At 44.1% G+C, this 23,538-nt stretch overlaps 1 protein-coding gene across 1 annotated transcript in view; it reads right to left on the reverse strand.

Annotated features, from left to right (window-relative positions):
* ZPBP (zona pellucida binding protein) overlaps positions 1 to 23,538 on the reverse strand; it is a 304,665-nt gene that overhangs the window by 252,288 nt on the left and 28,839 nt on the right. Inside the window, exon 3 of the mRNA XM_030218447.1 lies at positions 3,806 to 3,931. Within this exon, the coding sequence (XP_030074307.1) occupies positions 3,806 to 3,931 (126 nt within the window). The remainder of the gene's footprint in view (positions 1 to 3,805; positions 3,932 to 23,538) is intronic.

The raw sequence follows: 23,538 nt of genomic DNA on the forward strand, positions 1-23,538 counted from the left end.
GGATGTCTCACAATCTGGCCCACCACGTGACCCACCATGGGACATAGCAGGAAAATATAAAGAAGATCCAAGGGCCAATTTTGGAGCAGAGCATTGATTCCCTCTGCACCGGATTCCCTGCCTCTGCTGAAAAATAGGGCTACTACTACTACTACTTGACATTTCTAAAGCTACCTTTGCATTGGCCCTGCTGGCCATAAGGTCCATCTCTGGCAATCCCCAGTGGTCTGTAATCTGCTCAAATGCCTGTGGCAAAAGTTCCCAATTGCCCGGGTCCAGCAAATTCCAACTGAGGAAAACCACCTGCACATTTGTCAACCACTCTATGTGTGCAGCCGAAAGCAGACTCAGGTGTACTTCCGCCAGCAGCAGAGGAGCTCCACCTCCTATGCCAGGGACGTGCTCTTCATTCCCCCCTGCCTGTTCATGTATGCTACTGCTGTAGCATTGTCCAACAGCACTGAAAAACTGCTGCAGTGCCAGGCGAATCGCCCTCAACTCCAACCGGTTGATGGAACATGCTGCCTTCACCGGTAACCAAAACTCCTGGGCCATCTGACTGAGGCAATGAGCCCCCCCAACTGGATAGGAAAGCATCCATGGTCACTACCACTCAATCCACAATATCAAGGGACAACTCCGTTGCAGATGCTCCGTAGCCAGCCACCATTACATCACTGACCTGGCTTGTGGTGTCCAAGGCACCTGGACCTGATAATCCTCCGAGAGAGGCGAACACCTATTGAGGACGGATAACTGAAGAGGTCACATGCGGCTCCTGGCCCACAAGACTACATTCAATGTGGCTGCCATGGAGCCGAGCACTTGAATGTAATCCCAGGCCCAGGGTGCCAGTTTCCAAAGGAGACTCTCCAGCTGCCCTGGAACCATAAACTGTGCGCTACCAGTAGGGACACCGTCCCTGCCCACATGCTGAAATTCATGTCCACGTACTCCAGCGACTCTGATGGTGAAAGATGGCATTTTGGCAAATTGATCACCCAGCCTAGGGACCGAAGACAGATTATTCTGTCCACTGCCTTGAGGCTCTCTTTGTAGGACGGTGCCCGAATGAGCCAATTGTCCAGACAGGGGTGCACCTGAATCCCCTCCTTCTGAAGTGCCACTGCAATGACCACCATGACATTTGATAAGGTTCTGGGTGCCGTATCAAGCCCAAATGACATCGTCTAAAACTGATCTAGCACTGCAAATCAGAAAGCGTTGATGAGGGGGCCAAATGAGAATGTGCAGATATGCCTCTTTCAGGTTGAGAACGGTCAAGAATTCCCCCGGATGCACTGCAGCAATGAACGAGCAAAAGGTTTCCATTCTGAAACCTTGCAAATCCTTAAGGTCTTGTTTACCACCTTGAGGACCAATACAGAGCAGAGAGAGACGCCCTTTTTGGGTACCACAAAGTAAATGGAGAAACAACTAAGGCCACACTCCTCCAACGGCATGGGTCGTGCCGCACCAAGGCGTAACAAATCGTTCACACTGTCTCCGGCACCACTGCCACCTTGGTCTCGGCTTTGCATGGAAACTCTAGGAAGAAGTCTGGCCAGATCCGGGCGAACTTGAGTTTGTATCCATCCTGGATTACCTCCAAGACCCATTAATCGGAAGTTACCCTGGCTCACCTCCCCAGAAATTGGGACAGCCATCCCCCAACAGCCGGCAGAGAATCAGCCAGGTCCTCATCGTGAGCCTCTCACGTGGGGCTGCGCTCTAGAGGCAGAAACTGCCAATCAACGCTCACTACGAAAGGACTGCGATTTCTGTTGAAAACGAGGACGCTGAAAGGTCCTCGTTCATCCTGGACGGTAGTGCTTAGCCTCTCGGAAGCAGGACATGCCCAAGTACTGTCCCGCCTTTGATCTATCTTCGGGCAAGCGCTGACCCTTAGAATCACCCAGCACTTTAACGATCTTTTCTAGATCATCCCCAAAAAGAAGTTTCCCCCTGAAAGGCAGCCTCATTAGTCTCGACTTGGAAGTTACATCCACCGCCCAAAGCTGCAACCAAATCCAGCAGCATGCCATGATGGCCAAGGAAACCTCCTTTGCAGATGCCTACAGCAAATCATAAAGCAGATTCCTAAGTAAGTCAGACTGGACTCCAGAGCCAGGAGAACTTAGATGAGCTCCTCAGCCGAGGAAGCCTCTTGTACTCAAGAAAGGCGCACTCAGGCTGCATAGGAGCCACACGGTGGCCTGAAGGCTGAGCACTACCACCTCAAAGGAAAGCTTGAGAGAAGACTCCTGAGGGTGCTTAAGGTTCATTACAGCCCTTCAACCAGTAAGGTGGTCTTCTTCATGACCGCTGTGATCAAATAGTTTACCTTAGGGAGCCTCAGTGACTCTAAATCTGATGCTGGCAGTGAATAGAGGCGCGCCAGCGCCACTCTCAGTCCTGCATCCGGTGTATCCCATTGCACCGAGATGAGGATCTTCATGGCCTCATGGACATGAAATGATCTTGCAGAGCTTTTGGTCCTTGACATAATAGATGGAGTGGGCTTCAGACCGGCTGTGGCCTCCGCAGATAAAATATTCAAAACCTCTAGCACTCTAATAATCAGAGCAGGAAGCTCCTGTTTTCTAAATAAGCAGGAAGCCATGGGGTCATTCCCCTCTTCCGACGGCAATTCCCTCTCCGGGGGGGGGGGGGTCAGTGGCCCCCGGAGAGCCCCCTGAAAGGTGTGCATCATGCACATCAGACTCTGCGCTGAGGCAGCATCGAAATCAAAGGTCTTAATCCTGGAATGCTTAGCTAATAGCGGCTGAGGCGAGTGACAAGATCCAGGAGAAGAGGGAGAAGAATATAGGCCCTGTGAATTCCCTTACCACTTCAATAAGAATGCTTTGTGAATGAGCAGCACAAACTGGTGAAAACGGCACACTCTCATCTCCAGAAGCCTGCGCCAGGTCATCAGACCAATCGGAACCTGCCCACAGTAAGGCCTGCTCAGACTGAGGGTTTCCTGCCACCACATGCAATGCTGAGCGTGGCGGCGCTGAAAAAATGGAACAGGTGCAACAGCCGGCAAAATTTTGCTTTTTGGGGGGGGGGGGGGGGGGGGGGTTTCAGTGTAGACATGGCTTCCCATTGAAAAATGGGAAGTACACATCTATTTTTTAGGTAAGCGTAAACAAAGCTCCACCATGTTCCCTTCAAATCTCTGCATCTTCAGGGTTTGCACATTCAAATAGCAGCTTTCTAGAATAAATATTTGGATATTTGGAATTACATGTGATGTAAGCATACAAATGGTGTTATTTACACATCTAGATGCCTCCAAAATGACCTCCACAATATAAATAGAATATTCAACACACTAAGGGGTTGATATTCAGCCAGCGGCACTCAGCATTTTGCTGACCGCCACCAGCGTTATGCCAGGAATGCCTGGATATGGCCCAACATTGAATTTCTGGGTTTACAGAACAGGCGAAACCATAGCCGGTGAAGTGCGATATTCAGCATTTACCTAGATATGTCAAACCACATAAAGATAGAACTGACTTTTATGCAGTCCTATTTATGTGGTTACCTTGGCTAGTTAAGTGCTGAATATCGGCACTTTTCCGGCTAAGCACCAACTCCACCCCCAACCCCAAACCCAAAATAACTGATTTGAATTAGGTGCTAACCAGACATTTTTGGCAGCACAAACCAGTTACATGCTGCTAAAAATGAGAGGATAGCTCCACACAAGTGATTTAACCAGCCAGGAGCCATTTCTGGCTGATTAAATTACTTTGAATACCGACCTCTAAAAATTCATAGAACAAATACTTACCTGGAAGAGCTTCTCCATCTGGTCCATGCCATTGGTATTTTGGATCTGTCAGCTCAGCATCTCTTAGACGTTGTGTTAAGCACAAAACATGGGGTGTGTTGTGGTTCAACTTGACATAAACTTTAGCTGAAAGCATATCATCAACTGGTATTAATGTTAATTGTAAGCACACATATCTTATGTACCAATATGAATGTAGCAATTTACAAGCAAGAAAAGCAAAAATGTGAATGCATTATTCAATAAAAGAAATGAAATCTATATCAGCTCCTATGTCTTCAAGAATAGTGCAACCCATATCTTTAAAACAATATATTTTAGGATTCAGTTCTGGAAATGGTATCCAAATCTGGGTGCCACAAAAAATACACACTAAGCGCTATTCTATAAATGGTGCTCCAAGTTGAGCGCTGTTTACAGAACAGCGTTAACACCAGGATCTGTCTCTAATTTTGGGCATGAGGATTTACATCAACTAAACCCTAGTGTAAATCCTTGCGCCTAAATTAGGCACAGATCCCTCTAATTCTATAGTACTGTGTGCAAATTCTAAAAATGCCCCTGACCCACCCATGCCCCTCCACCCTTTGTGGACCTGCACAGAAAAATTTACATGCACATCTTTATAGAATAGTGACTTATGAAGTAGTGAGTGGTATAGCGGCAAGTGTCCCTAAGAACACTCCCTCACTGAGGCTGAACTTTAGCCACCTTATGGCTGGTTAAATACCCTGGAGCAGAGTGGATGAGGGAGGCCATCAAGCAAGAGGTCTCCAAGAGCAAGAGAGAGAGAGAGTGCGGGGATCTCCTGAAGGGCAGCTCCAAGGGATGGAACCCTCTCTAAAGTGTGACTGACAAGGGGAAAATGGCAGTAGCTCAGAGGTTTGCACCCTGAGTGCATGAAAGAGGAAATGAAGACTGCAAAAGGTAAAAAGTGTCTTTATTTGCTGTGAAGACCCCAGCCCTGAGTGTGCAAGCTGGAGCAAGGCATTGACCTTCTAGATGAGTAGCTGGAACTGTACTGAAGAAGCTAGAAGTGTTACATAAGTACATAAGTATTGCCAGACTGAGACAGACCAAAGGACCATCAAGCCCAGTATACTGTTTCCAACAGTGGCCAATCCAGGTCACAAATACCTGGCAAGATCCCAAAAAGTACAAAACATTTTATTTATTTATATTTTGCTCATACCTTTTTCAGTAGTAGCTCAAGGTGAGTTACATTCAGGTACACTGGATATTTCTCTGTCCCAGGAGGGCTCACAATCTGAGTTTTATGCTGGTGTTTATCCCAGAAATAAGTAGTTGGAGTTTCCCCAAGTCCATTTTAATAATGGTCCATGGATTTTTCCTCTAGAAAGCCGTCCAAACCTTTTTTAAACCTGCTAACCTAACCACCTTTACCACATTTTCTGGCAACGAATTCCAGAGTTCAATTACACGTTGAGTGAAGAAAATTTTTCTCTAATTTGTTTTAAATTTATTACTTTGTAGCTTCATCGAATGCCCCCTAGAACTAGTATTTTTGGAGAGTAAACACATGCTTCACGTCTAACCTTTCCACTCCACTCATTATTTTATAGACCTCTGCCATATCTCCCCTCACCTGTCTTTTCTCCAAGCTGAAGAGCCCTAGTCACTTTAGCCTTTCCTCATAGGGATGTCGTCCCATCCCCTTTATCATTTTCGTTGCCCTTCTCTGCACCTTTTCTAATTCCACTATATCTTTTTTGAGATGCGGTGACCAGAATTGAACACAATATTCGAGGTGCAGTCACATCATGGAGTGATACAAAGGCATTATAACATCCTCATTTTTGTTTTCCATTCCTTTCCTTATAATACCTAACATTCTATTTGCTTTATTAGCCGCCGCAGCACACTGAGAAGAAGGTTACAACTTATCATCAACGACGACACCTAGATCCCTTTCTTCGTTGGTGACTCATAACGTGGAACCTTGCATTACGTAGCTATAATTCGGGTTCCCCCTTCGCACATGCATCACTTTGCACTTGCTCACATTAAACGTCATCTGCCATTTAGACGCCCCAGTCTCGTAAGGTCCTCTTGTAATTTTTCACAATTCTCCTGCAATTTAACAACTTTAAATAACTTTGCGTTGTCAGCAAATTTAATTACCTCACTAGTTACTCCCATCTCTAGGTCATTTATAAATATGTTAAAAACAGCGCACAGACCCCCACTAACTACCCTTCTCCAGTAAGAATACTGACCATTTAACCCTACTCTGTTTTCTATCTTTTAACCTGATTTTAATCCACAATAGGACACTACCTCCTATCCCATACTCTCCAATTTCCTCTGGAGTCTTTCATGAGGTACTTTGTCAAACGCCTTTTCAAAAATCCAGAAACACAGTATCAACCTGCTAACCCCTTCAAAGAAATGTAATAGATTGGTGAGGCAAGATTTCCCTTCACTAAATCCATATTGGCTTTGTCTCATTAATCCATACTTTTGAATATGCTCTGTAATTTTGTTCTTTATAATAGTTTCTACTAGAGAGTTGCACGGGGACAGAAATCTTACCCATCCCCACCCGTCCCTGCTAGAATCTCACCCATCCCCACTGGAATCTTACCCATCCCCGCAAAAATTTAATCCATCCCAACCCGTCCCCACAAGAATTTAATGGTACATAAAATAAACTTCTGGTCAGCTCCCTCAGTCTCTCTCTGGATTTGAGCCACATCACTGTAGGCAAGGAAGGAATGGAAGCTGAAACTTAGAACACTCTGGTGTGCACATGTAAGATTTGTCTCTGATTTCTGGCACTGTGTGCTGAGAGGTCACCACATGCACGCTTCAGTAGGTCAGGTGACATCTGATGCTCTTGCCTGTGTCAGAACTGAGGTCTGCGCATCAGCCAGAAAGCAAAGAAAATTAATTGTAACATAGTATGTGACAGCAAATAAAGACCTGAACGGTCCATCCAGTCTCCCCAATAGTCACATTCATTATCAATTCATGATTAAATCAACAAGTGTGATATTATATACTTTCTTTCTTGTTTCTGGAACATAGACCATAGAAGTATCTGGCCCTATACTTATGTTCCAGCTGCTGGAGTTGTCGCTGAAGCCCACTCCAGTCTATTCGTCTTCTCATTTGTGGGATTCAGACCGTAAAAATCTGTCCAGCATTGTCCTTATGTTCCAGCCACTGAAGTTGCTGTCTAAGCCCTTTCTAGCCCATCCTAAACCAGACTGCCATATATTAGACACAGACCATACTAGTCTGCCCGGTATCGGCCCTAGTTAATCACAGCCAGAGTCGCCATCTAAGGGTCACTTGACACATCCACACACATGCAGCCATTTAAGGTTAGGATTTTTATAACTTCCATTTTCTAATTAGAGATCCTCTGTGTTCAACCAAGCCTTTTTGAATTCCTTAATCATTTGTGTCCCTACCACCTCCTTAATGGAAGACTTTCTACATTTGTGCTGTTAAAAGCAAGGAGGAGGAGGAGACAGCACTCAAGGTACTCGGTAGATGAGAGGCTGATGTAGTGCAGCATACACTTCCACGGGAACCCCACAGAACTGTTTCCGTCCCCACGGGAACCCCGCAGGACCTGCTTTCGTCCCTGCGGGAATCCCGAGGGTTCCGCGGGATTCTCGCGAACCCCGTTCCCGTGCAGCTCTCTAGTCTCTACCATTTTGACTGACACCAATGTCAAGCTCACCGGTCTATAATTTCCCATATCTCCTCTGGAACCTTTTTTAAAAATCGGCGTTACGTTAGCCACCCTTCAGTCTTCCGGTACTACGCTCGATTTTAATGATAAATTACACATCTACTATAATAAAACTCACCCTCAACGTTCTGAAGACAACGTTCTGAAGTCACTCAGTCACTCACTGAAGGGTTCATGGATTCATGGTAGTGAAGCCACAACACTGACCATGTCTCTCTGCCCCGCCCTCGCATGACGGACCAACCAGAAAAAACACCCTCAACATTCTGAAACACAAAGAACCATCACAACACCGTTCCCAGGCAACACTAGGCAACGTAAGACGGACCAATCAGAGGAAACTACGTGACAATAAGGGAGGAGCATTCCCCAGCAGAATGGCTCATTATCTGAGCAGCACGGAGAGCACAGAAACACCGCTGGAACGAGAGAAGAATATTCCTGCTGTAGGTATGTGCAAAAATAGACCGGAGGGGGGGGGGGGGGGGGGGGGAGAAATTTTTAAATGCCTAATGCCAGTACTGAAGAGTGCCAGAGGGCCTATAGCACAGACTATATTTGGGATCGCTTGACATGGGGTCAGAAGAGCCGGAAAACAACGTGCCCGTCACCATCTAGGACGTGGGCGAACAGGACAAGCTGCGGCCCAGCTGGAAGGATTACCCGCGACCCAGCCAGCAGCAAACAGCGACCAAGAAAGGGGGAGGAGTACTCCTTCCCTGCCTAGGAATCGCTGGAGACTGGCTGCCAAACTAACGAAACAACCGCACACCGACGCACCACCTCCATCATTCGAAAGGCATCCACTCTTTCTTCAACAGAAATGCAAACTAATAATACAAAACAAACAAAGACTACATGGTTTCTCAGGCGGCTGCAGGTAACTCCCCACCCCCTTCCTCTTCCCCTTTTGCCGAAGCAGCCAAGGACATGCCCAACCATCCCCAGCCTCAGGCAAGCTGTCTCCCACCTCGGGGATCCCCGAGCACCCGGAAAAAGACGGCGCTGATTCCTGCTGCGCATAAATGTTCCAGCATTCCCCTGCAGCCGGCCTGAAATGGACCAAACATACCGGATCACCCCCTGACGGCCCAAGACCGTGCTCTTCTCCCTTCCGCCAACTTAAAACAACCATCCCCGTCCTCAGGCAAGCCGTCACCCACCTCCAGGATGCCCAGAACCCCAGCCCAATGGAAAAAGATGGCGCTGCTTCCAACAGCACATTTCTCTTCCAGCATTCCCCTACAGCAGACCTGAAACGGCCAAAAAATACCGACAAAGAACGTGCTCCTCTACCTTCTGCCCATCTAAAACAACACTGCTGCCTCAGCACAACACAAAAAAAAAACATGGAAAAAAAAAACAACACTCAACAAAGGCTGACCCCCCTACAACCACATTTACATTTCACCAACAGAAAGACCCCCCTCCACAAACCTCCTTGACAGACAAAATCACACACACACACAATACAACAGAAACACACCCTCAAAGCCACACACCAATCCAACCCACTTTGCCAGCACAGCACAGCCCCAACCCCAAAGCAAAAAACAAAACAAAACAAAAAAAGACAAACATCAACAACCTGCACACACACCGCACCCTCACACACTCACACACACACACACACACACAAAATAACTCTGTGACACATACACACACAAAAAAAAACACATGCTAGCGCCCGTTTCATTGGTTTCGGAAACGGGCCTTTTTTTACTAGTTACTAATAATAGTTCTACAAGTTCATTTTTCAGTTCTAATCAGTACTCTGAGATGGATACCATCCAGTCCAGGAGATTTGCTACTCTTCAATTTGTCAAATTGTCCTATTACATCCTCCAGGTTTACACAGATTTCATTCAGTTTTTCCAACTCATCAGCTCTGAATGCCAGGGCACCGGTATCTTTCCTAAATCTTCCTCGGTGAAGCAAAGAATTCATTTAATCTCTCTGCTATGGCTTTGTCTTCCCTGATTGCCCCATTTACCCCTTGGTCTTCTAGCAGTCCAACAGATTCTTTTGCCGGCTTCCTGCTTTTAATATACCTAAAAAAAAATATTACTATGTGTTTTTGCCTCCAACGCAATCTTTTTTCAAAGTCCCTCTTTGCCTTCCTTATCTGCGCTTTGTATTTGACTTGACTTTCCTTTTTTTTTTTTTTATGAGATTTTAATTTACATCTTGAATACATCTTTTATACATCTTGTATAGTATACATCTTGAATATAGAAACGATGATTATAATAGTTCCTTTTCCAGTTATACAAGAAAAACAATTCAGGCAAATACAATAAACTAAATTATCATCTTTAGTCCACAATACAAAGGGAGCCCCTACTAACTTAAGGAAAAAATTAATAAATCAGAAAAGCAATTTCTAATTAAGAATAAAGTGGCTGGTGAGAGCAATCGGGATTCTTAAATCAATCATGGGGTTGAAGTTGTTACAGTTATTGGAAATGGGGACGAGGAATCTCTCAGTTTAGCCTCTATAAAAGTATTTAGTTGCTTTGCCTCAAAAAATACATACTTTACTCAATTCAGTTTTATTACGCACTTGCATGGGAAATTCAGCCAAAAAAGTGCTCCTAATTGTAATACCTTCGGCCTTAATTTAAGGAATTCCTGTCTTTTTCTCTGGGTCGCCCTAGAGACGTCTGGATACATTCTAATTTGACAACCTAAGAAATCCTGACTTTTATTAAGGAAATATTGCTTGAGTATCCAGTCTCTATCTGGCTGAAGTATGAAAAATACTTTAAGAGTAGCAGTTGTTAAACCCACATTCTCTCCTATTATTTGAGTCAAGTCCAAATTCAAGTCCAATGTCTCTGCTGGGGGAACCATCTTATCCTGCTTTAACAGTTCTTTTTTCCGATAAGGTTCTATATAGTAAATCCTGGATATCAGAGGATGAGATTTTTCTAGAATCTTTAAATTCTCAGTTAAGTACTGTTTAAAGGTTATCAGTGGTGAAATAGCAAGCTGCTTAGGAAAGTTTATCAGCCTCAGAGTATTTGATCGTTGATGGTTTTCTAAAATTTCAATCCTGTGTTGTAGAAAAATATTTTCTTTGATCAAATTCATCTGAATCTGTTGACAGCTTTGAACAGCAGCTAAGTTATTTTCCATACTTTTACCCAGAGAAGTTACTTTTGTCTCTAATTCAGATATGCTTCCAATATCTAAATTACATTTCTGGGTAAATTGAGTAAACTTCTGCCCAAATGAGGCTTCCAGTCCCACAAGTGCCTCCCATATATTTTCTAGTGTAATAGTTTGAGGCTTACAGGGCAAAAACGATTTACTTGGGGTTCCCAAGTCAGGAAAAGAGGGAAAATCCGAGTTTCCTACTGTATCTCCATGATCTTCCCCAGTAACCTCTTCTCCTCCGCTCGCACCCGCTTCCATCGATGCGGGATTTGTCGGCGTCTCTGACACCACTTCGGCGCCAGCGCCAGGAGACCCCGTCGGAGTTCTCTCACCCGGAGTATTCTGGGCCATAGTTGACGCCATCGCCGGCATCGGAGGGATCCTCACTTCGGAACTGAGCATTGTTTCCGCCTCAAGCCGGGGGAGCGAGGGACCTCCCTCCGCTCCTCTCGGCAGCGAGGATAGTCCAGTAGTCATTCCCGATAGGAAGCGGTCAAGCGTTGCAGTTCTCGGCAATACAGGAATCGCGGGTCCAATTCGCTGTTTGCCTCTCCTTTTAGGCATAGTTTAAGTAAGTAGATAAGTTTTCAAGGTATTAAGTGACTGCAACAATCGGAGCGACTTCCTGTGCTGCTCATTCAGCCACCATGTTGCTCCCCGACTTGACTTTCCTTTTGCTGTTTATTTTCAGTCTGCTCCTTCTTCCATTTTCTGAAGGATTTTCTTTTAGCTCTAGTAGCTTCCTTCACCTCACTTTTTAACCACACTCGTCTTTCCCTACACCCTTCCCGTGCACTCCGCTCCATGGATAAATCCTTCTTATCTGTTCCCTTCTCCACTACTGCCAACTCCAGACTTCGCGCCTTCTATCTTGCTGCACCCTATGCCTGGAATAAACTTCCTGAGCCCCTACGTCTTGCCCCATCCTTGGCCACCTTTAAATCAAGACTGAAAGCCCACCTCTTTAACATTGCTTTTGACTCGTAACCACTCGCCTCCACCTACCCTCCTCTCCTCCTTCCTGTACATATTAATTGATTTGATTGCTTTTTTTTGTTGTCTAAGCTCTTTGAGCAGGGACTGTCTTTCTTCTATGTTTGTGCAGCGCTGCGTACGCCTTGTAGCGCTATAGAAATGCCAAATATTAGTAGTAGAACTGTCGTTTGGTCTTCCTTCCTCCTTTTTTTAATACGTGGAATATATTTGGCCTGGGCTTCCAGGATGGTATTTTTGAACAGCATCCATGCCTGATATAAATTTTTGACCCTCCAAGCCGCTCATCTAAGTTCTTCTCATTTTACCATAGTCTCCTGTTTGAAAGTTATTAACTTATTTGATTTCCTATGTATACTTACTTCAAAGCTCATATTAAATCTGATCATATTATGATCACTGTTATCAAGCGGCCCCAGCACCATTACGTCCCACACCAGATCATGCATTCCACTAAAGACTAGGTCTAGAATTTTTCCTTCTCTCATCGGCTCCTGTACCAGCTGCTCCATAAAGCAGTCCTTGATTTTGTCAAGGAATTTTACCTCCCTAGCATGCCCTGATGTTACATTTACTCGGTCAATATCGGGGTAATTGAAATCACCAAATATTGTCATTTTGCCCAGTTTGTTAGTGTCCCTAATTTCCTTTAACATTTCTACACCTGTCTATTCATCCTGGCCAGGCAGACGGTAATATACTCCTATCACTATCCTTTTCTCCTTTACACATGGAATTTCAATCCATAAGGATTCCAAGATGTGTTCTGTTTCCTGAAGAATTTTCAGTCTATTTGATTCAAGGCCCTCCTTTGCATACAGTATACCCCTCCAATTCGATCCACCCTATCACTCCGATATAATTTGTACCCCGGTATGATACAGTCCCACTGGTTATCCTCCTTCCACCAGGTCTCAAAGATGTCTAATATATCTAATTTTTCATTTAGTGCAATATATTCTAACTCTCCCATCTTATTTCTTAGGCTATGTTTGTTGTTCCTATTTACATCATCATGCTCAGGATTTGACAGAATTTGCAATCTTTTGTCTAATTTTTATTTTTGGACACCTGATCTACTATGGTCTGTTTTGCAACCTCATCTTCCCTGTTTTGGTGATATTTTTGAAAGATACCACATCCCGAACCATGTGCTTTTGAGCGACTGTCGGCCCTCCCCCAGTTTCTAGTTTAAAAGCTGCTCTATCTCCTTTTTAAATACTGACGCCAGCAGCCTGGTCCCAACCGGATTAAGAGAGAAGGGAGTAATTGTGATTGTTGCCAAGGAGAAAGTGAGTTTGTGAGAAGAACAGACTGTCTTGCTTTAATTATTTTCCACTAGTAAAGTTTTCTTTTGACTTTATACTGAACTCTGCCTGTGAGGTTTCCAAGCCTGTCTGTTGATCACGTTATCACATGACTATGAAAATGCATTTGTAAATTCCAATTATTGCCAACTAGATCCAATAATTGGTAGCACCCAATTATCAATGTTAACTGACTCACTATAAATTAAATTGTGTGCACAATTTAGGTGCAACTCCAAATTTGCAAGCACAATGTTGAGAGCTAGATATAGAATTAGGTAGGGGGTTAATGTGAAAAATACAGGTATTTTTTGCTATATGCAATCTATGGAATATATTTACAGAAATAACCATTTTAAAAATCACCACTAAATAAAATATCTATGCAGTTATCCTGAAATCACTTTGGGGCCCTTCTACTAAGCTGTATTAAAGTAGCTAACCAGGGTTTTCAGCATAGTAGATAGTACTTCATGCCCACACTACTGTATACTGTACTAAAAAGGGAGCCTTTGATTTTAAAATCCCATGTTAACTGCCTAATGCGGCAATGGGCAGGATCCAGGCAAGAGATGGGTGGGCAGAGGTGTGGCTGGCTGAGCAAGTGCATGAGGTCAGTACTGCGTCCTAGCTGTCATGACTGCCGCTACCACAGCTCAACGTACCACCACCTCAAGAGGAGGCGGTAAGCGCAGCTATGCTACCGGCAGTCTGGTAGTCCAGTGTGCCGTCACTGCTGCTGCACTATCCACTGATATGCCCCCTCCCCCAAACACATAAGAACATAAGTTTTGCCCTATTGGGACAGACCGAAAGTCCATCAAGCCCAGTATCCGGTTTCCAACAGCGGCCAAACCAGGTCACAAGAATCTGGTAAGAGCCCACAATAGTAAAACAGATTTTATGGTGATTACCCTAGAAATAAGCAGTGGATTTTCCAAAGTCAAAATGAATAATTATGAACTTTTCTTTTAGGAAATTATCCAAACCTTTTTAAAACCCTGCTAAGTTAAGTGATTATACCACATTCTCTGACAACAAATTCCAAATTCGAGTGAAGAAATATTTTCTCCAGTTTGTATTAAATTTACTACCTAGTAGCTTCATTGCATGCTCCCTAGTCCTAGTAGTTTGGAAAAAGTAAACAAGTGATGCAGTTCTACCTGTTCCACTCCACTCAGTATTTTATAGACCTTTATCATATCTCCCCTCAGCCGTCTCCTCTCCAAGCTGAAGAGCCCTAGCCACTATAGCCTTTCCTCATAGGAAAGTCATCCCATCCCCTTTATCATTTTTGTCACCATTCTCTGTACCTTTTCTAATTCCACTATATCTTTTTTGAGATGCGGTGTCCAGAATTGCACACAGTATTCGAGGTGTGGTTGCACCATGGAGAGATACAAAGGCATTATAACATCCTCATTTTTATTTTCCATTCCTTTCCTAGTAATTCCTAACATTCTATTTGCTTTCTTAACCGCCGCTGCACACTGAGCACATCATCAACGATGACACCTAGATCCTTTTCCTAGGTGGTGACTCCTAATGTGGAACCTTGTATCACGTAGCTATAACTTGGATTCCTCTTTCCCACATGCATTACTTTGCACTTGCTCACATTAAATGTCATCTGCCATTTGGATGCCCAGTCTCCCAAAGTTCTCTTGCAATTTTTCACAATTTTCTTGTGATTTCACAACTTTAAATAACTACGTCATCAGCAAATTTAATTGTTAAAAAACAGCAATCCCAGCACAGTCCACTGGGGAACCCCACTATCTACTCTTCGCCATTGAGAATACTGACCATTTAATCCTACTCTCTGTTTTCTATCTTTTAACCAGTTTTTAATCCACAGTAGAACATTACCTCCTATCCCATGACTTTCTAATTTCCTCAAAAGTGCCATCTCGCCTGCCGAAAGAGCGCAGGACCACCAGAACAATGAAATTAGTAGAGAGACAAGGGGGAGGAGGAAGGGTAGGTGAGAATATATGGCCTGCTGTCCTCGGAGAATATCTGCTACAGGTAAGTATCTACACTTTCTCCGAGGACAAGCTGGCCAATAATTCTCATATGTGAGAATCCCTAGCTACCAGGCTCACCGAAAACAACAACAGCGGTCAACTAAACATCGCAATGGTGAGGTAACAGTGCAGATTAACCTTATCTTGCAGACAACGCCCATGCTGATAGACCGTTTGTGCAGCTGCGCAACCCTGCTAAGTACGTCAGCCAGGCTGTTGGATATGCCCGCCAGGAAAGTGGCTTTGAGGAGCATCCCATGCCGGGCTACCCAACACCACATCCAGACGGCCTCCTGACACAGAGGGTGTGATCCGGTGCTCCCCTGCTTGTTGATGTAGTACATCACAACCTGATTATCTGTTTAAATTAGTACAATTTAGTTGATCAGCCGATCTCTGGAAACCTTTAGAACGTTCCAGATTGCCAGATGATCAAAAAGGTTGATGAGGAGATCTGTCTCTTGGGCTGACCAAGAAACCCTTCTAAATGAGCTCCCCACCCCAAATGGGATGCATCCACCACCTTCCAGGACTGAGGAATTTGGAATGGGAGTCCCAGAGTCAAATTGGATCAAATTGTCCACCAAAGTAGAGACTGAACCAGCTCTGGTGACACTCAGATAACATCCGCTAGGTTCTTCAAGACTTGACATTAGTGCTGTCCAATTCAGTCAAAAAATTTTCGATTTGATATGATTCGATTTTTTCAAAAAAAATTGGTTTTTCGATTCAATTTGATTCGATTTAACTAGATTGAAATAGTGAGGCCCACATGCTAATATTATAACACAAAGGGAACAAAAACCAGGCAGCAGCAATTGAACAAAGGCAAACTTTAATGTGAGCATGCAATGCTGTGTTACATCATGTGAAAAGTGAAGTTTGGTCAAGTCCTAAATCTTCCAGTTTTTAAGAAAAATCATTTTGTCCACTTTGGCTAGCTTCAGACAACTGCGTCTTGTAGCTATAATTTGTCCTGCAGCAGAAAAAATTCTTTCTGAGGGCACAGAGGTGGCTGGCGTACACAGAAACTTCTGTGCAAGCCGGTTCAATAGTGGCAATTTCATTTGACTTTGCTGTCAGAAACAAACAAAAAAAAAACATCACCGCCAGTTTCCAAAGGATCTTCATGTTTATAGCAAGCAAGTTCTGCACTGCATCTGATTTGAATATCACTGTCATAGTCTGATTGTGATGGAAGTCTGGCTTTCTTAGCTGAAACATTTGTATATTCCACTGTTTCCCAGAAACTACGTTTCTGTCGAGGCTTATTCAGATCCTGTGTTCCAAACTCTGGAACAGCTGATAATGTCTGAGTGATCTCCATGGCTGTACTGCTGCCTGGTACATCAGTGGTCTGCATTTTTATGATTTCTTGCACTGCAACTGCAATGACATCTGGTACATCACCATAGGTTGACTTGAATCTCGGATCCAGGAAGATGCTTAATCTATATAAATTCTCAAATAATGTATCTTGAAATCTGTGGAGTAAACTTTTCTTCAGCTCTTCTTTCAAATGAGAGATAACTTTCAAGTTTGCTGATTCTGTATCTTCATCATTGATATCAACTTCCTCTCCTGCCTCTCCTGAATCTTCCCCTATGTTGTATCAATTGAATTAAGCAGATGTTCAACCAGCGGATGAACAACAGACACAGTAACATACTGTTCTCCAGATGCAATTGTTGTGGCTTCCTCAAAAGCCTGCAAAACATCAATGAGTTTTTGGGCAAGATCATAGTCGCGTTCGGCAGGTGCACCTTTCTTTATGATTTTATTGCTGCTGCTCAAATCTAAATCAATGGCTTGCTTCAGTTCAACTGCACTTCGCAACATAATGCAAGTACTATTCCAGCGTGTTTTCACATCACCAATCAGTTTCTTCGCTGGCATTCACAGCATTTCTTGAGCAGTTTTCAAGCTTTCTGTAAGTATAGTACTATGATGGAAAGTGCTGACAATATCAAGGAATTTATTGATGACATCAGTGATTGCTGGATGAGACTGCAGCCCATCTTCCACACATAACTGCAGAGTGTGTCCAAAGCAGCAACGGTGAGCTGTACAAATTCCTTTTCGAATAAGTTTCCCTACTGCAGCATTATCGGTAACAATTGCAAAAACTTTACCTTCTAGCTCCCATTTCTTCACTGCACTTTCCACGGCATCTGCTATATTGTCACCTATATGTCTCTCTGGCATGTACTGCGTATCTAGCACAATATTCACTGCATGAAAGTCATCATCTATGCCATGTGCAGTAATTGTGATATAATGCTTCTGCTGGTCCAGAGATCTATGGTAATGCTTGCATATCTCTGACTTCAAAGCTGGCTCAAAATGAAGATGGACAAATCATCATATTTAGCTTGAGTGGAGGAGTAGCCTAGTGGTTAGTGCAGTGGATTTTGATCCTGGGGAACTGAGTTTGATTCCCACTGCAGCTCATTGTGACTCTGGGCAAGTCACTTAACCCTCCATTGCCCCTGGTACAAAATAAGTACCTGAATATATGTAAACCGCTTTGAATGTAGTTGCAAAAACCTAAGAAAGGCGGTATATCAAGTCTCCTTTCCCTTCCCTTCATTTATTCTACCTAAAGTTTGACATGATGGCACGGTATAACACCCATTGGGAGACTGAGAATAGGCCAAAAAGCCTTCATCTGTAACAACACTAAATGGTTGCATATCTTCAACAATAAAATACATGAGGGTAGTGTCAATCTTTTTCTTATCTGCTGGTGGAAGTGGCTTGTGGAAAAAGCATGAAACCCGGGCTTCAGAAGAGGCTGCTGATGCTGGTACTTTAGGCTTTGTGGCCACAAATTGTCAGACTTAATAGATTTCTTAGAAGTGTCCTCAGCTTGCAGATCAACCAATTTTGCTTTATGATGTCTTATGGTGCCAACACTATGTTTAACTTTAACTTTGCAATGCATACATTTCACAAATTCTCCACTCTATACGGTTTCATCATTCAGCTGTGCAAATACAGACCATATTAGTGACCTCTGACCAACAGGGCATGTTGATGCTGCCCTTGATTTATTCTCTCTCTCTTTCAAATCCATTGTGTTCAAATTGCATGGTCAGAGAGCCACCTGAAACATGTTCAAAAACAGAATAATCCATTTCTGTTTCTTAAAGGTAAACTTCTACAAAAGAGATGAAGATGTGATTCCATGAACTCTCACTGTGAGCCTGTATTCCTATCAGAACTGCTGAGCTCCCACTCTCACTGTAAGCCTGCACTTACTTTAGAATTGCTAAGCTCTCACTTTTATAGCAGTCTACACATTTATTAGAACTGCTGAGCTCCCGTTTTTACAGTATTCTACACTCCTATTAGAGCTGCTGAGCTCCAACCTTTATTGTAGCCTGCTCTTGGGGAAGGCTTTCCTCAGCCATCATCTTTCACAACGCCATCATCTTTCACAAATGCAGTAAATTATCTGCATTTATTAAATAAAAGATGCTTCAGATAAGAAAGAGACTTCAGGTGTGTACTCCAAGATACTGAGACCTTACAGAGAAGCAACTAGCTGATAGGAGACAAATTAAAGAACCCTATCCCAGAACTATTCCCACCTCCCACCTCCTATACTCACTAACATAATACTGGAACCGGAGACACTACTGATTGCAATAGCTCAAATGCATGCCAAAAATACATAAAGCACAAAAGACCAGAACACAAGATCCCATACCAAAGAACAAAGTCCTATCACGCACCCTATCAAACACAGCCTACTAGCAGCCCAAAGCGAACTAAGACCAAAATGAATACCATCAAATTACTCCTAACAATCTACTCCTTATCACTGATCCACCTAACACTAACCACCCCACTCGCATCATCCCCATACTACATAATTATCAAAAACTGACCAGATACACCCCACCTCATCAAACTGACAACAACCAAAACAAAGGAAGAACTCCAACATGCGGACAATCCCCACAGAAGGGAAAGAAACTTCATAACAAACTCACATAACAAAGAAACGACAACTAACAAAAATCCACACAGCACCAAACATAGAAGACCCATGCCAAAACATTCAAGTGGGTTACATCAACGCTAGATCCTTAGTAATCAAATCAACAATAGTAACAGACTGGATCACGTCAGAAAACCTTGATCTACTTTTCATCAACGAAACCTAGATCCATGATCAAAACGACCCTATAATCACAGACCTTTGCCCTCCAGGATACAAAATCGCTCACTGGACCAGAAAGGAAAAGAGAGGCGGAGGCATAGCACTAATCTATCGATCCCACTTTACCACCGAAACTGCCGAGTCCATAACAACCCAACTTGAAATTGCCTCAATCAGAATCCACAACAAAACCCTGCTTGATTACCTGAACTGTGTCTTGATTTATAGACCACCAGGTAATTGGAACGAAGGCCAGACAAACTTCACTGACTTCATTTCAAACACTTGTGCAACCAACTCCAATATACTAGTATTAGGAGACATTAACCTTCACCTAGAAGACCCAAACTCTATGGGATCTCAAATGGCCACAAATGCAAGCAACCCATGTCAAAGGGCACACACTTGACTTCATCTCACACAAACCGTCAACAGACCAGAACCTAATAATAACAGATATTAAATGGGCAGAAACACCATGGACCGATCACTACAAACTAAACCTATCCCTAAAATGGCGGAAGAAGGGCTCAAACCGCACACAAGAACAAACAACCTATAGCACAAGAGGCCAAATAGACTCAAAAACATTCTGGCAACAGATATACAATAATGAATGGACAGCACAAATGGACTCCACATAGTACCTCACAGAATGGGATAAAAGATGCAGAAGCATACTAGACGAAATAGCACCCTTACGAAGAACCTCACGTAGGCATAACTCCATACCATGGTTCAACGATGAACTGAAAACACTAAAAACACAATCCAGGAAACTTGAACGAGCATGGAAAAAAATAAAAGATGAACACACACTCAATGCATGGAAACAAATACAAAGAAAATACAAATATGCAATAAGACAGACCAAAAGGTCATACTATAAAACTAAAATAGGGCCAGATTACAAAGACTCGAGGTCCCTTCATGTGCTCTCCACCAGCCAATTGTCCTGATAAGGGAGCACATGGACTCCCAGTCTGTGTAGTAATGCTGCGACTACTGCAAGACATTCAGTAAAGACCCTGGGAGCTGGTGTGAGGCCAAAAGGCAACACACGGTACTGGAAGTGATGTGTCCCCAGCCAAAACTGAAAATACTTCCTGTGACGTGGAAGTATCAGGATATGAATGTAAGCATCCTTCAAGTCCAGACAGCATAGCCAATCGTTTGCCTGAAACATGGGGAGACAGGTGCCCAGGGAAACCATCCTGAACTTTTCTTTGACCAGGAATTTGTTCAGGTTGCTTAGGTCTAGGATGGGACACAAGGAAGCACATTGAATAGAATCCCTTCCATTCTTCCCCTAGTGGTATGAGCTTGACCGCAGGGGCCTTTAGCAGGGCAGAGAGTTCCTCTGCAAGTACCAGCTTGTGCTGAATTTGGTGGTCTCTGTTGCCAATGAAGGGCGTAACTGAGACTATTTGAAGAACCCACCAATCAGAAGTTACAAGGGACTACCTCTCTTGAAAAGATTTCAGCCTCCCCCCAACAGGCAGGTTGTCCGTGATAGTCATGGGTACAGTAGCTACGCTCTGCTGGAAACAGTCAAAAGCCTAACCCTGACTTTGATTGGGGAGCTGTCTGCGCTTTAAGGTGCCTGCTGTTGACAAGAATGAGCATGTTGGGGCTCAGTCTGCTGAGAAGGAGCGTACCTATACCTCTGTGAATAATAGGGACCCCTCTTCAAACTGCCCAAAAACCTCCAGGACGAGGAGGCAGTTGCAGAAAGCATTCGGCAGGAGAAAGTATCAGTGTGCAACTTGATGATGTCAGCAACCACCTTCTCTCCAAATAGGTTATCCATCCAGCAAATGGCTTCCACCAACCTCTGCTAGACCACTGGGTCTAAGTCAAAGACATGCAAGCCATGAGAGAACGTGCATCGCTATACTTTGACCAGAGATCCTGAACACCACATCAAAAGTGGCATAGGCAACACGCTTTCTGCTGCTTAACCAACTGGTGAAGTGACTATGCCAGCTCCGGTGGGGGAGAGTCCAGCAAATCAGACATACTGAGCACCAAGTTCTGCAACTATAATCTTGTGTAGAACTAGTATGACTGGATACGGGAGATGAGCATAGAGGCCTGATACATCTTCCACCCAAAAGAATCCACTGTTCAAGCTTCTCTGCCAGGAGGTGCCAAAGCAATGTCCCTAGAACTCCTGATCCTTTTGAGGAGGCTTCCACCACCATGGAATGATGAGGCAACTGGGGTCTATTAAATCTAGGGGATGACTGAATCTGGTACATGGTTCCAATCTTCTTAAGGAGGTCAGGGCCCGACAGAGGAAAACTTTCAGTTCTTCACTTGAACATCCCATAAGATCACATGAAGCGAGACCATCACAGCATCTCTAGGAGGAGATTCGCAATCCAGGACCTCAAACATAGTAGCCTTGGGCTCACCCTCCACTTCCAAAGGAACAGGAATGTCAGCCGCCATTTCCTTAACAAAAGATGGAAAGAGCCCGCCTAGTTAAGGAGGAACTATACCTCCAAGAGGAGCATTGAGATGATGGCTCCAGCCTCAAATGCACTGCGACGAGAACAATGTCAAATCCTCACATCGCCTCGGGGTCCAGTACAATTCTGACCAGTTCCAGGGGCCATGCACAGCAACCAATGTTGAGGCAGGTGGAGACCCACTCAATTGACAGCCACTCCCAGTGTCTAAGAGCCTAGCAGCCATGTGGACCGATGCTGATGTCGATACTGAAGATGTCGATGCCAACACAGACATCAAGGATTATAACATGGATCCAAAAAGTTTTTCTTGTTGAGGCTCTCTGGCCAACAGGGTTCTTTTCTTCAAAAGAAGGCAAAGAATACAGTTAGAAGGGGAATATTTAGGACCCAAACACCAAAGACACCAAGAGATACCAGAGATGGTCCTACTGCACCAGCTGCAGCACTTGGTCACTGAGAACATTCGATAACATGTAAGGAAAAACAGCTGTGGTCAAATCAAAAGACTTGATGGTGCCAAAAAAGGGGTAAAGCTCCAAAAAAGAAAAGGGGGCGTCAGACCGAAGCTCAAGCCTCTGTGACCTACCGAGCACAGGAAAAAGAAAGGAAACTTAAAAGGGGGACAAAAACCCTAAAACTATAAAGGTAAGGGATAAAAAAAAGTTCCGCAAGAGAAAACAAGGCAAAAAAAACCACAGGAAGACACAAGATAACCGTTCTGAAAAACTTCTCACAAACTGAGCTGCGAGGATCCTCTACTCACCATGGCAAAAAAGAGAACTACATGCTCTTACGGTAGGCAGGAAGGCACTCACATACGTGCGGTGGGCGCGCTGTGTCATCTTTAAGCTGTACAAAGCTTTTTTTCAAGCACTGAACTGGGCGATGCAGGACATGTCACCCACGTGACAATTATTGGCCTGCTTGTCCTCGGAGAAATGTGTTAATACCTATACAGAGGTATTCTCAAGGCTGCACTTTGAACAGAGAAGGTGTGGACTGCAGTGTGCATATGTACTTTATAAAATTACACATACACACAAACCCCAAATTCTATGAAACTCACTGTATACTACAGGAACACACTGCCCATCTTCTGCTTTCATTATCTCACCATCTCTTTTGTCATCTCCCTTCTTCTCAGCTCTCACCCTTCAACATTTCCTTCCTTCCATTCAACCATCTACATTCTATCCGAGTACATCTCACCTTTGTCGCTGTCATCATGCCTCTCCTACTCTTCTCCATACTTTCTTGCTCCTTCTCCTGCTCTCCGCTAGGGATATCAATCCCAATCCTGGTCCTCCACATCAGCTCTAATCCTATCCGTGCAGCTCACACCATGATGTCCCCAATCTAATTTCTGTTCCTCTCCTCCCCCATTCTTCCCTGCCTTTCTCATGTGCTCTGTGGAATGCTCACTCTGTCTGCAACAACCTTTCCTACATCCACGATCTCTTTCTCTCTCGTATTCTCCATCTGCTTGCCCTAACTGAAACTTGGCTATGCCCTGAAGATTCTGCTTCAGCCGCAGCTGTGTGTCATGGAGGTTACCTTTTCTCCCATACTCCTCGCCCAGTTGGCCATGGAACTGGTGTTGGGCTACTACTTTCACATTCCTGTAGATTTCAACTTCTTCTTCCACCTCAGTCTCACTGCTTTTCTTCCTTCGAAGTCCACTCAATCCGTCTAGTCACTCCTCTGCCTCTCCGAGAAGCAGTCATTTATCAACCCCCTGATAAGTCCCTTTCTTCCTTTCCCACTGACTTTTGACACCTGGTTTTCCTTCTTTCTTGAACTTTCATCTCCTTCCCTCATTCTTGGGGATTTTAACATTCATGCTAATGATTTCTCTGACTCTTATGCTTCTCAGTTTCT

Source organism: Microcaecilia unicolor, chromosome 1 (genome assembly GCF_901765095.1).
Source record: "Microcaecilia unicolor chromosome 1, aMicUni1.1, whole genome shotgun sequence".
NCBI classification, from domain to species: Eukaryota; Metazoa; Chordata; class Amphibia; order Gymnophiona; family Siphonopidae; genus Microcaecilia; species Microcaecilia unicolor.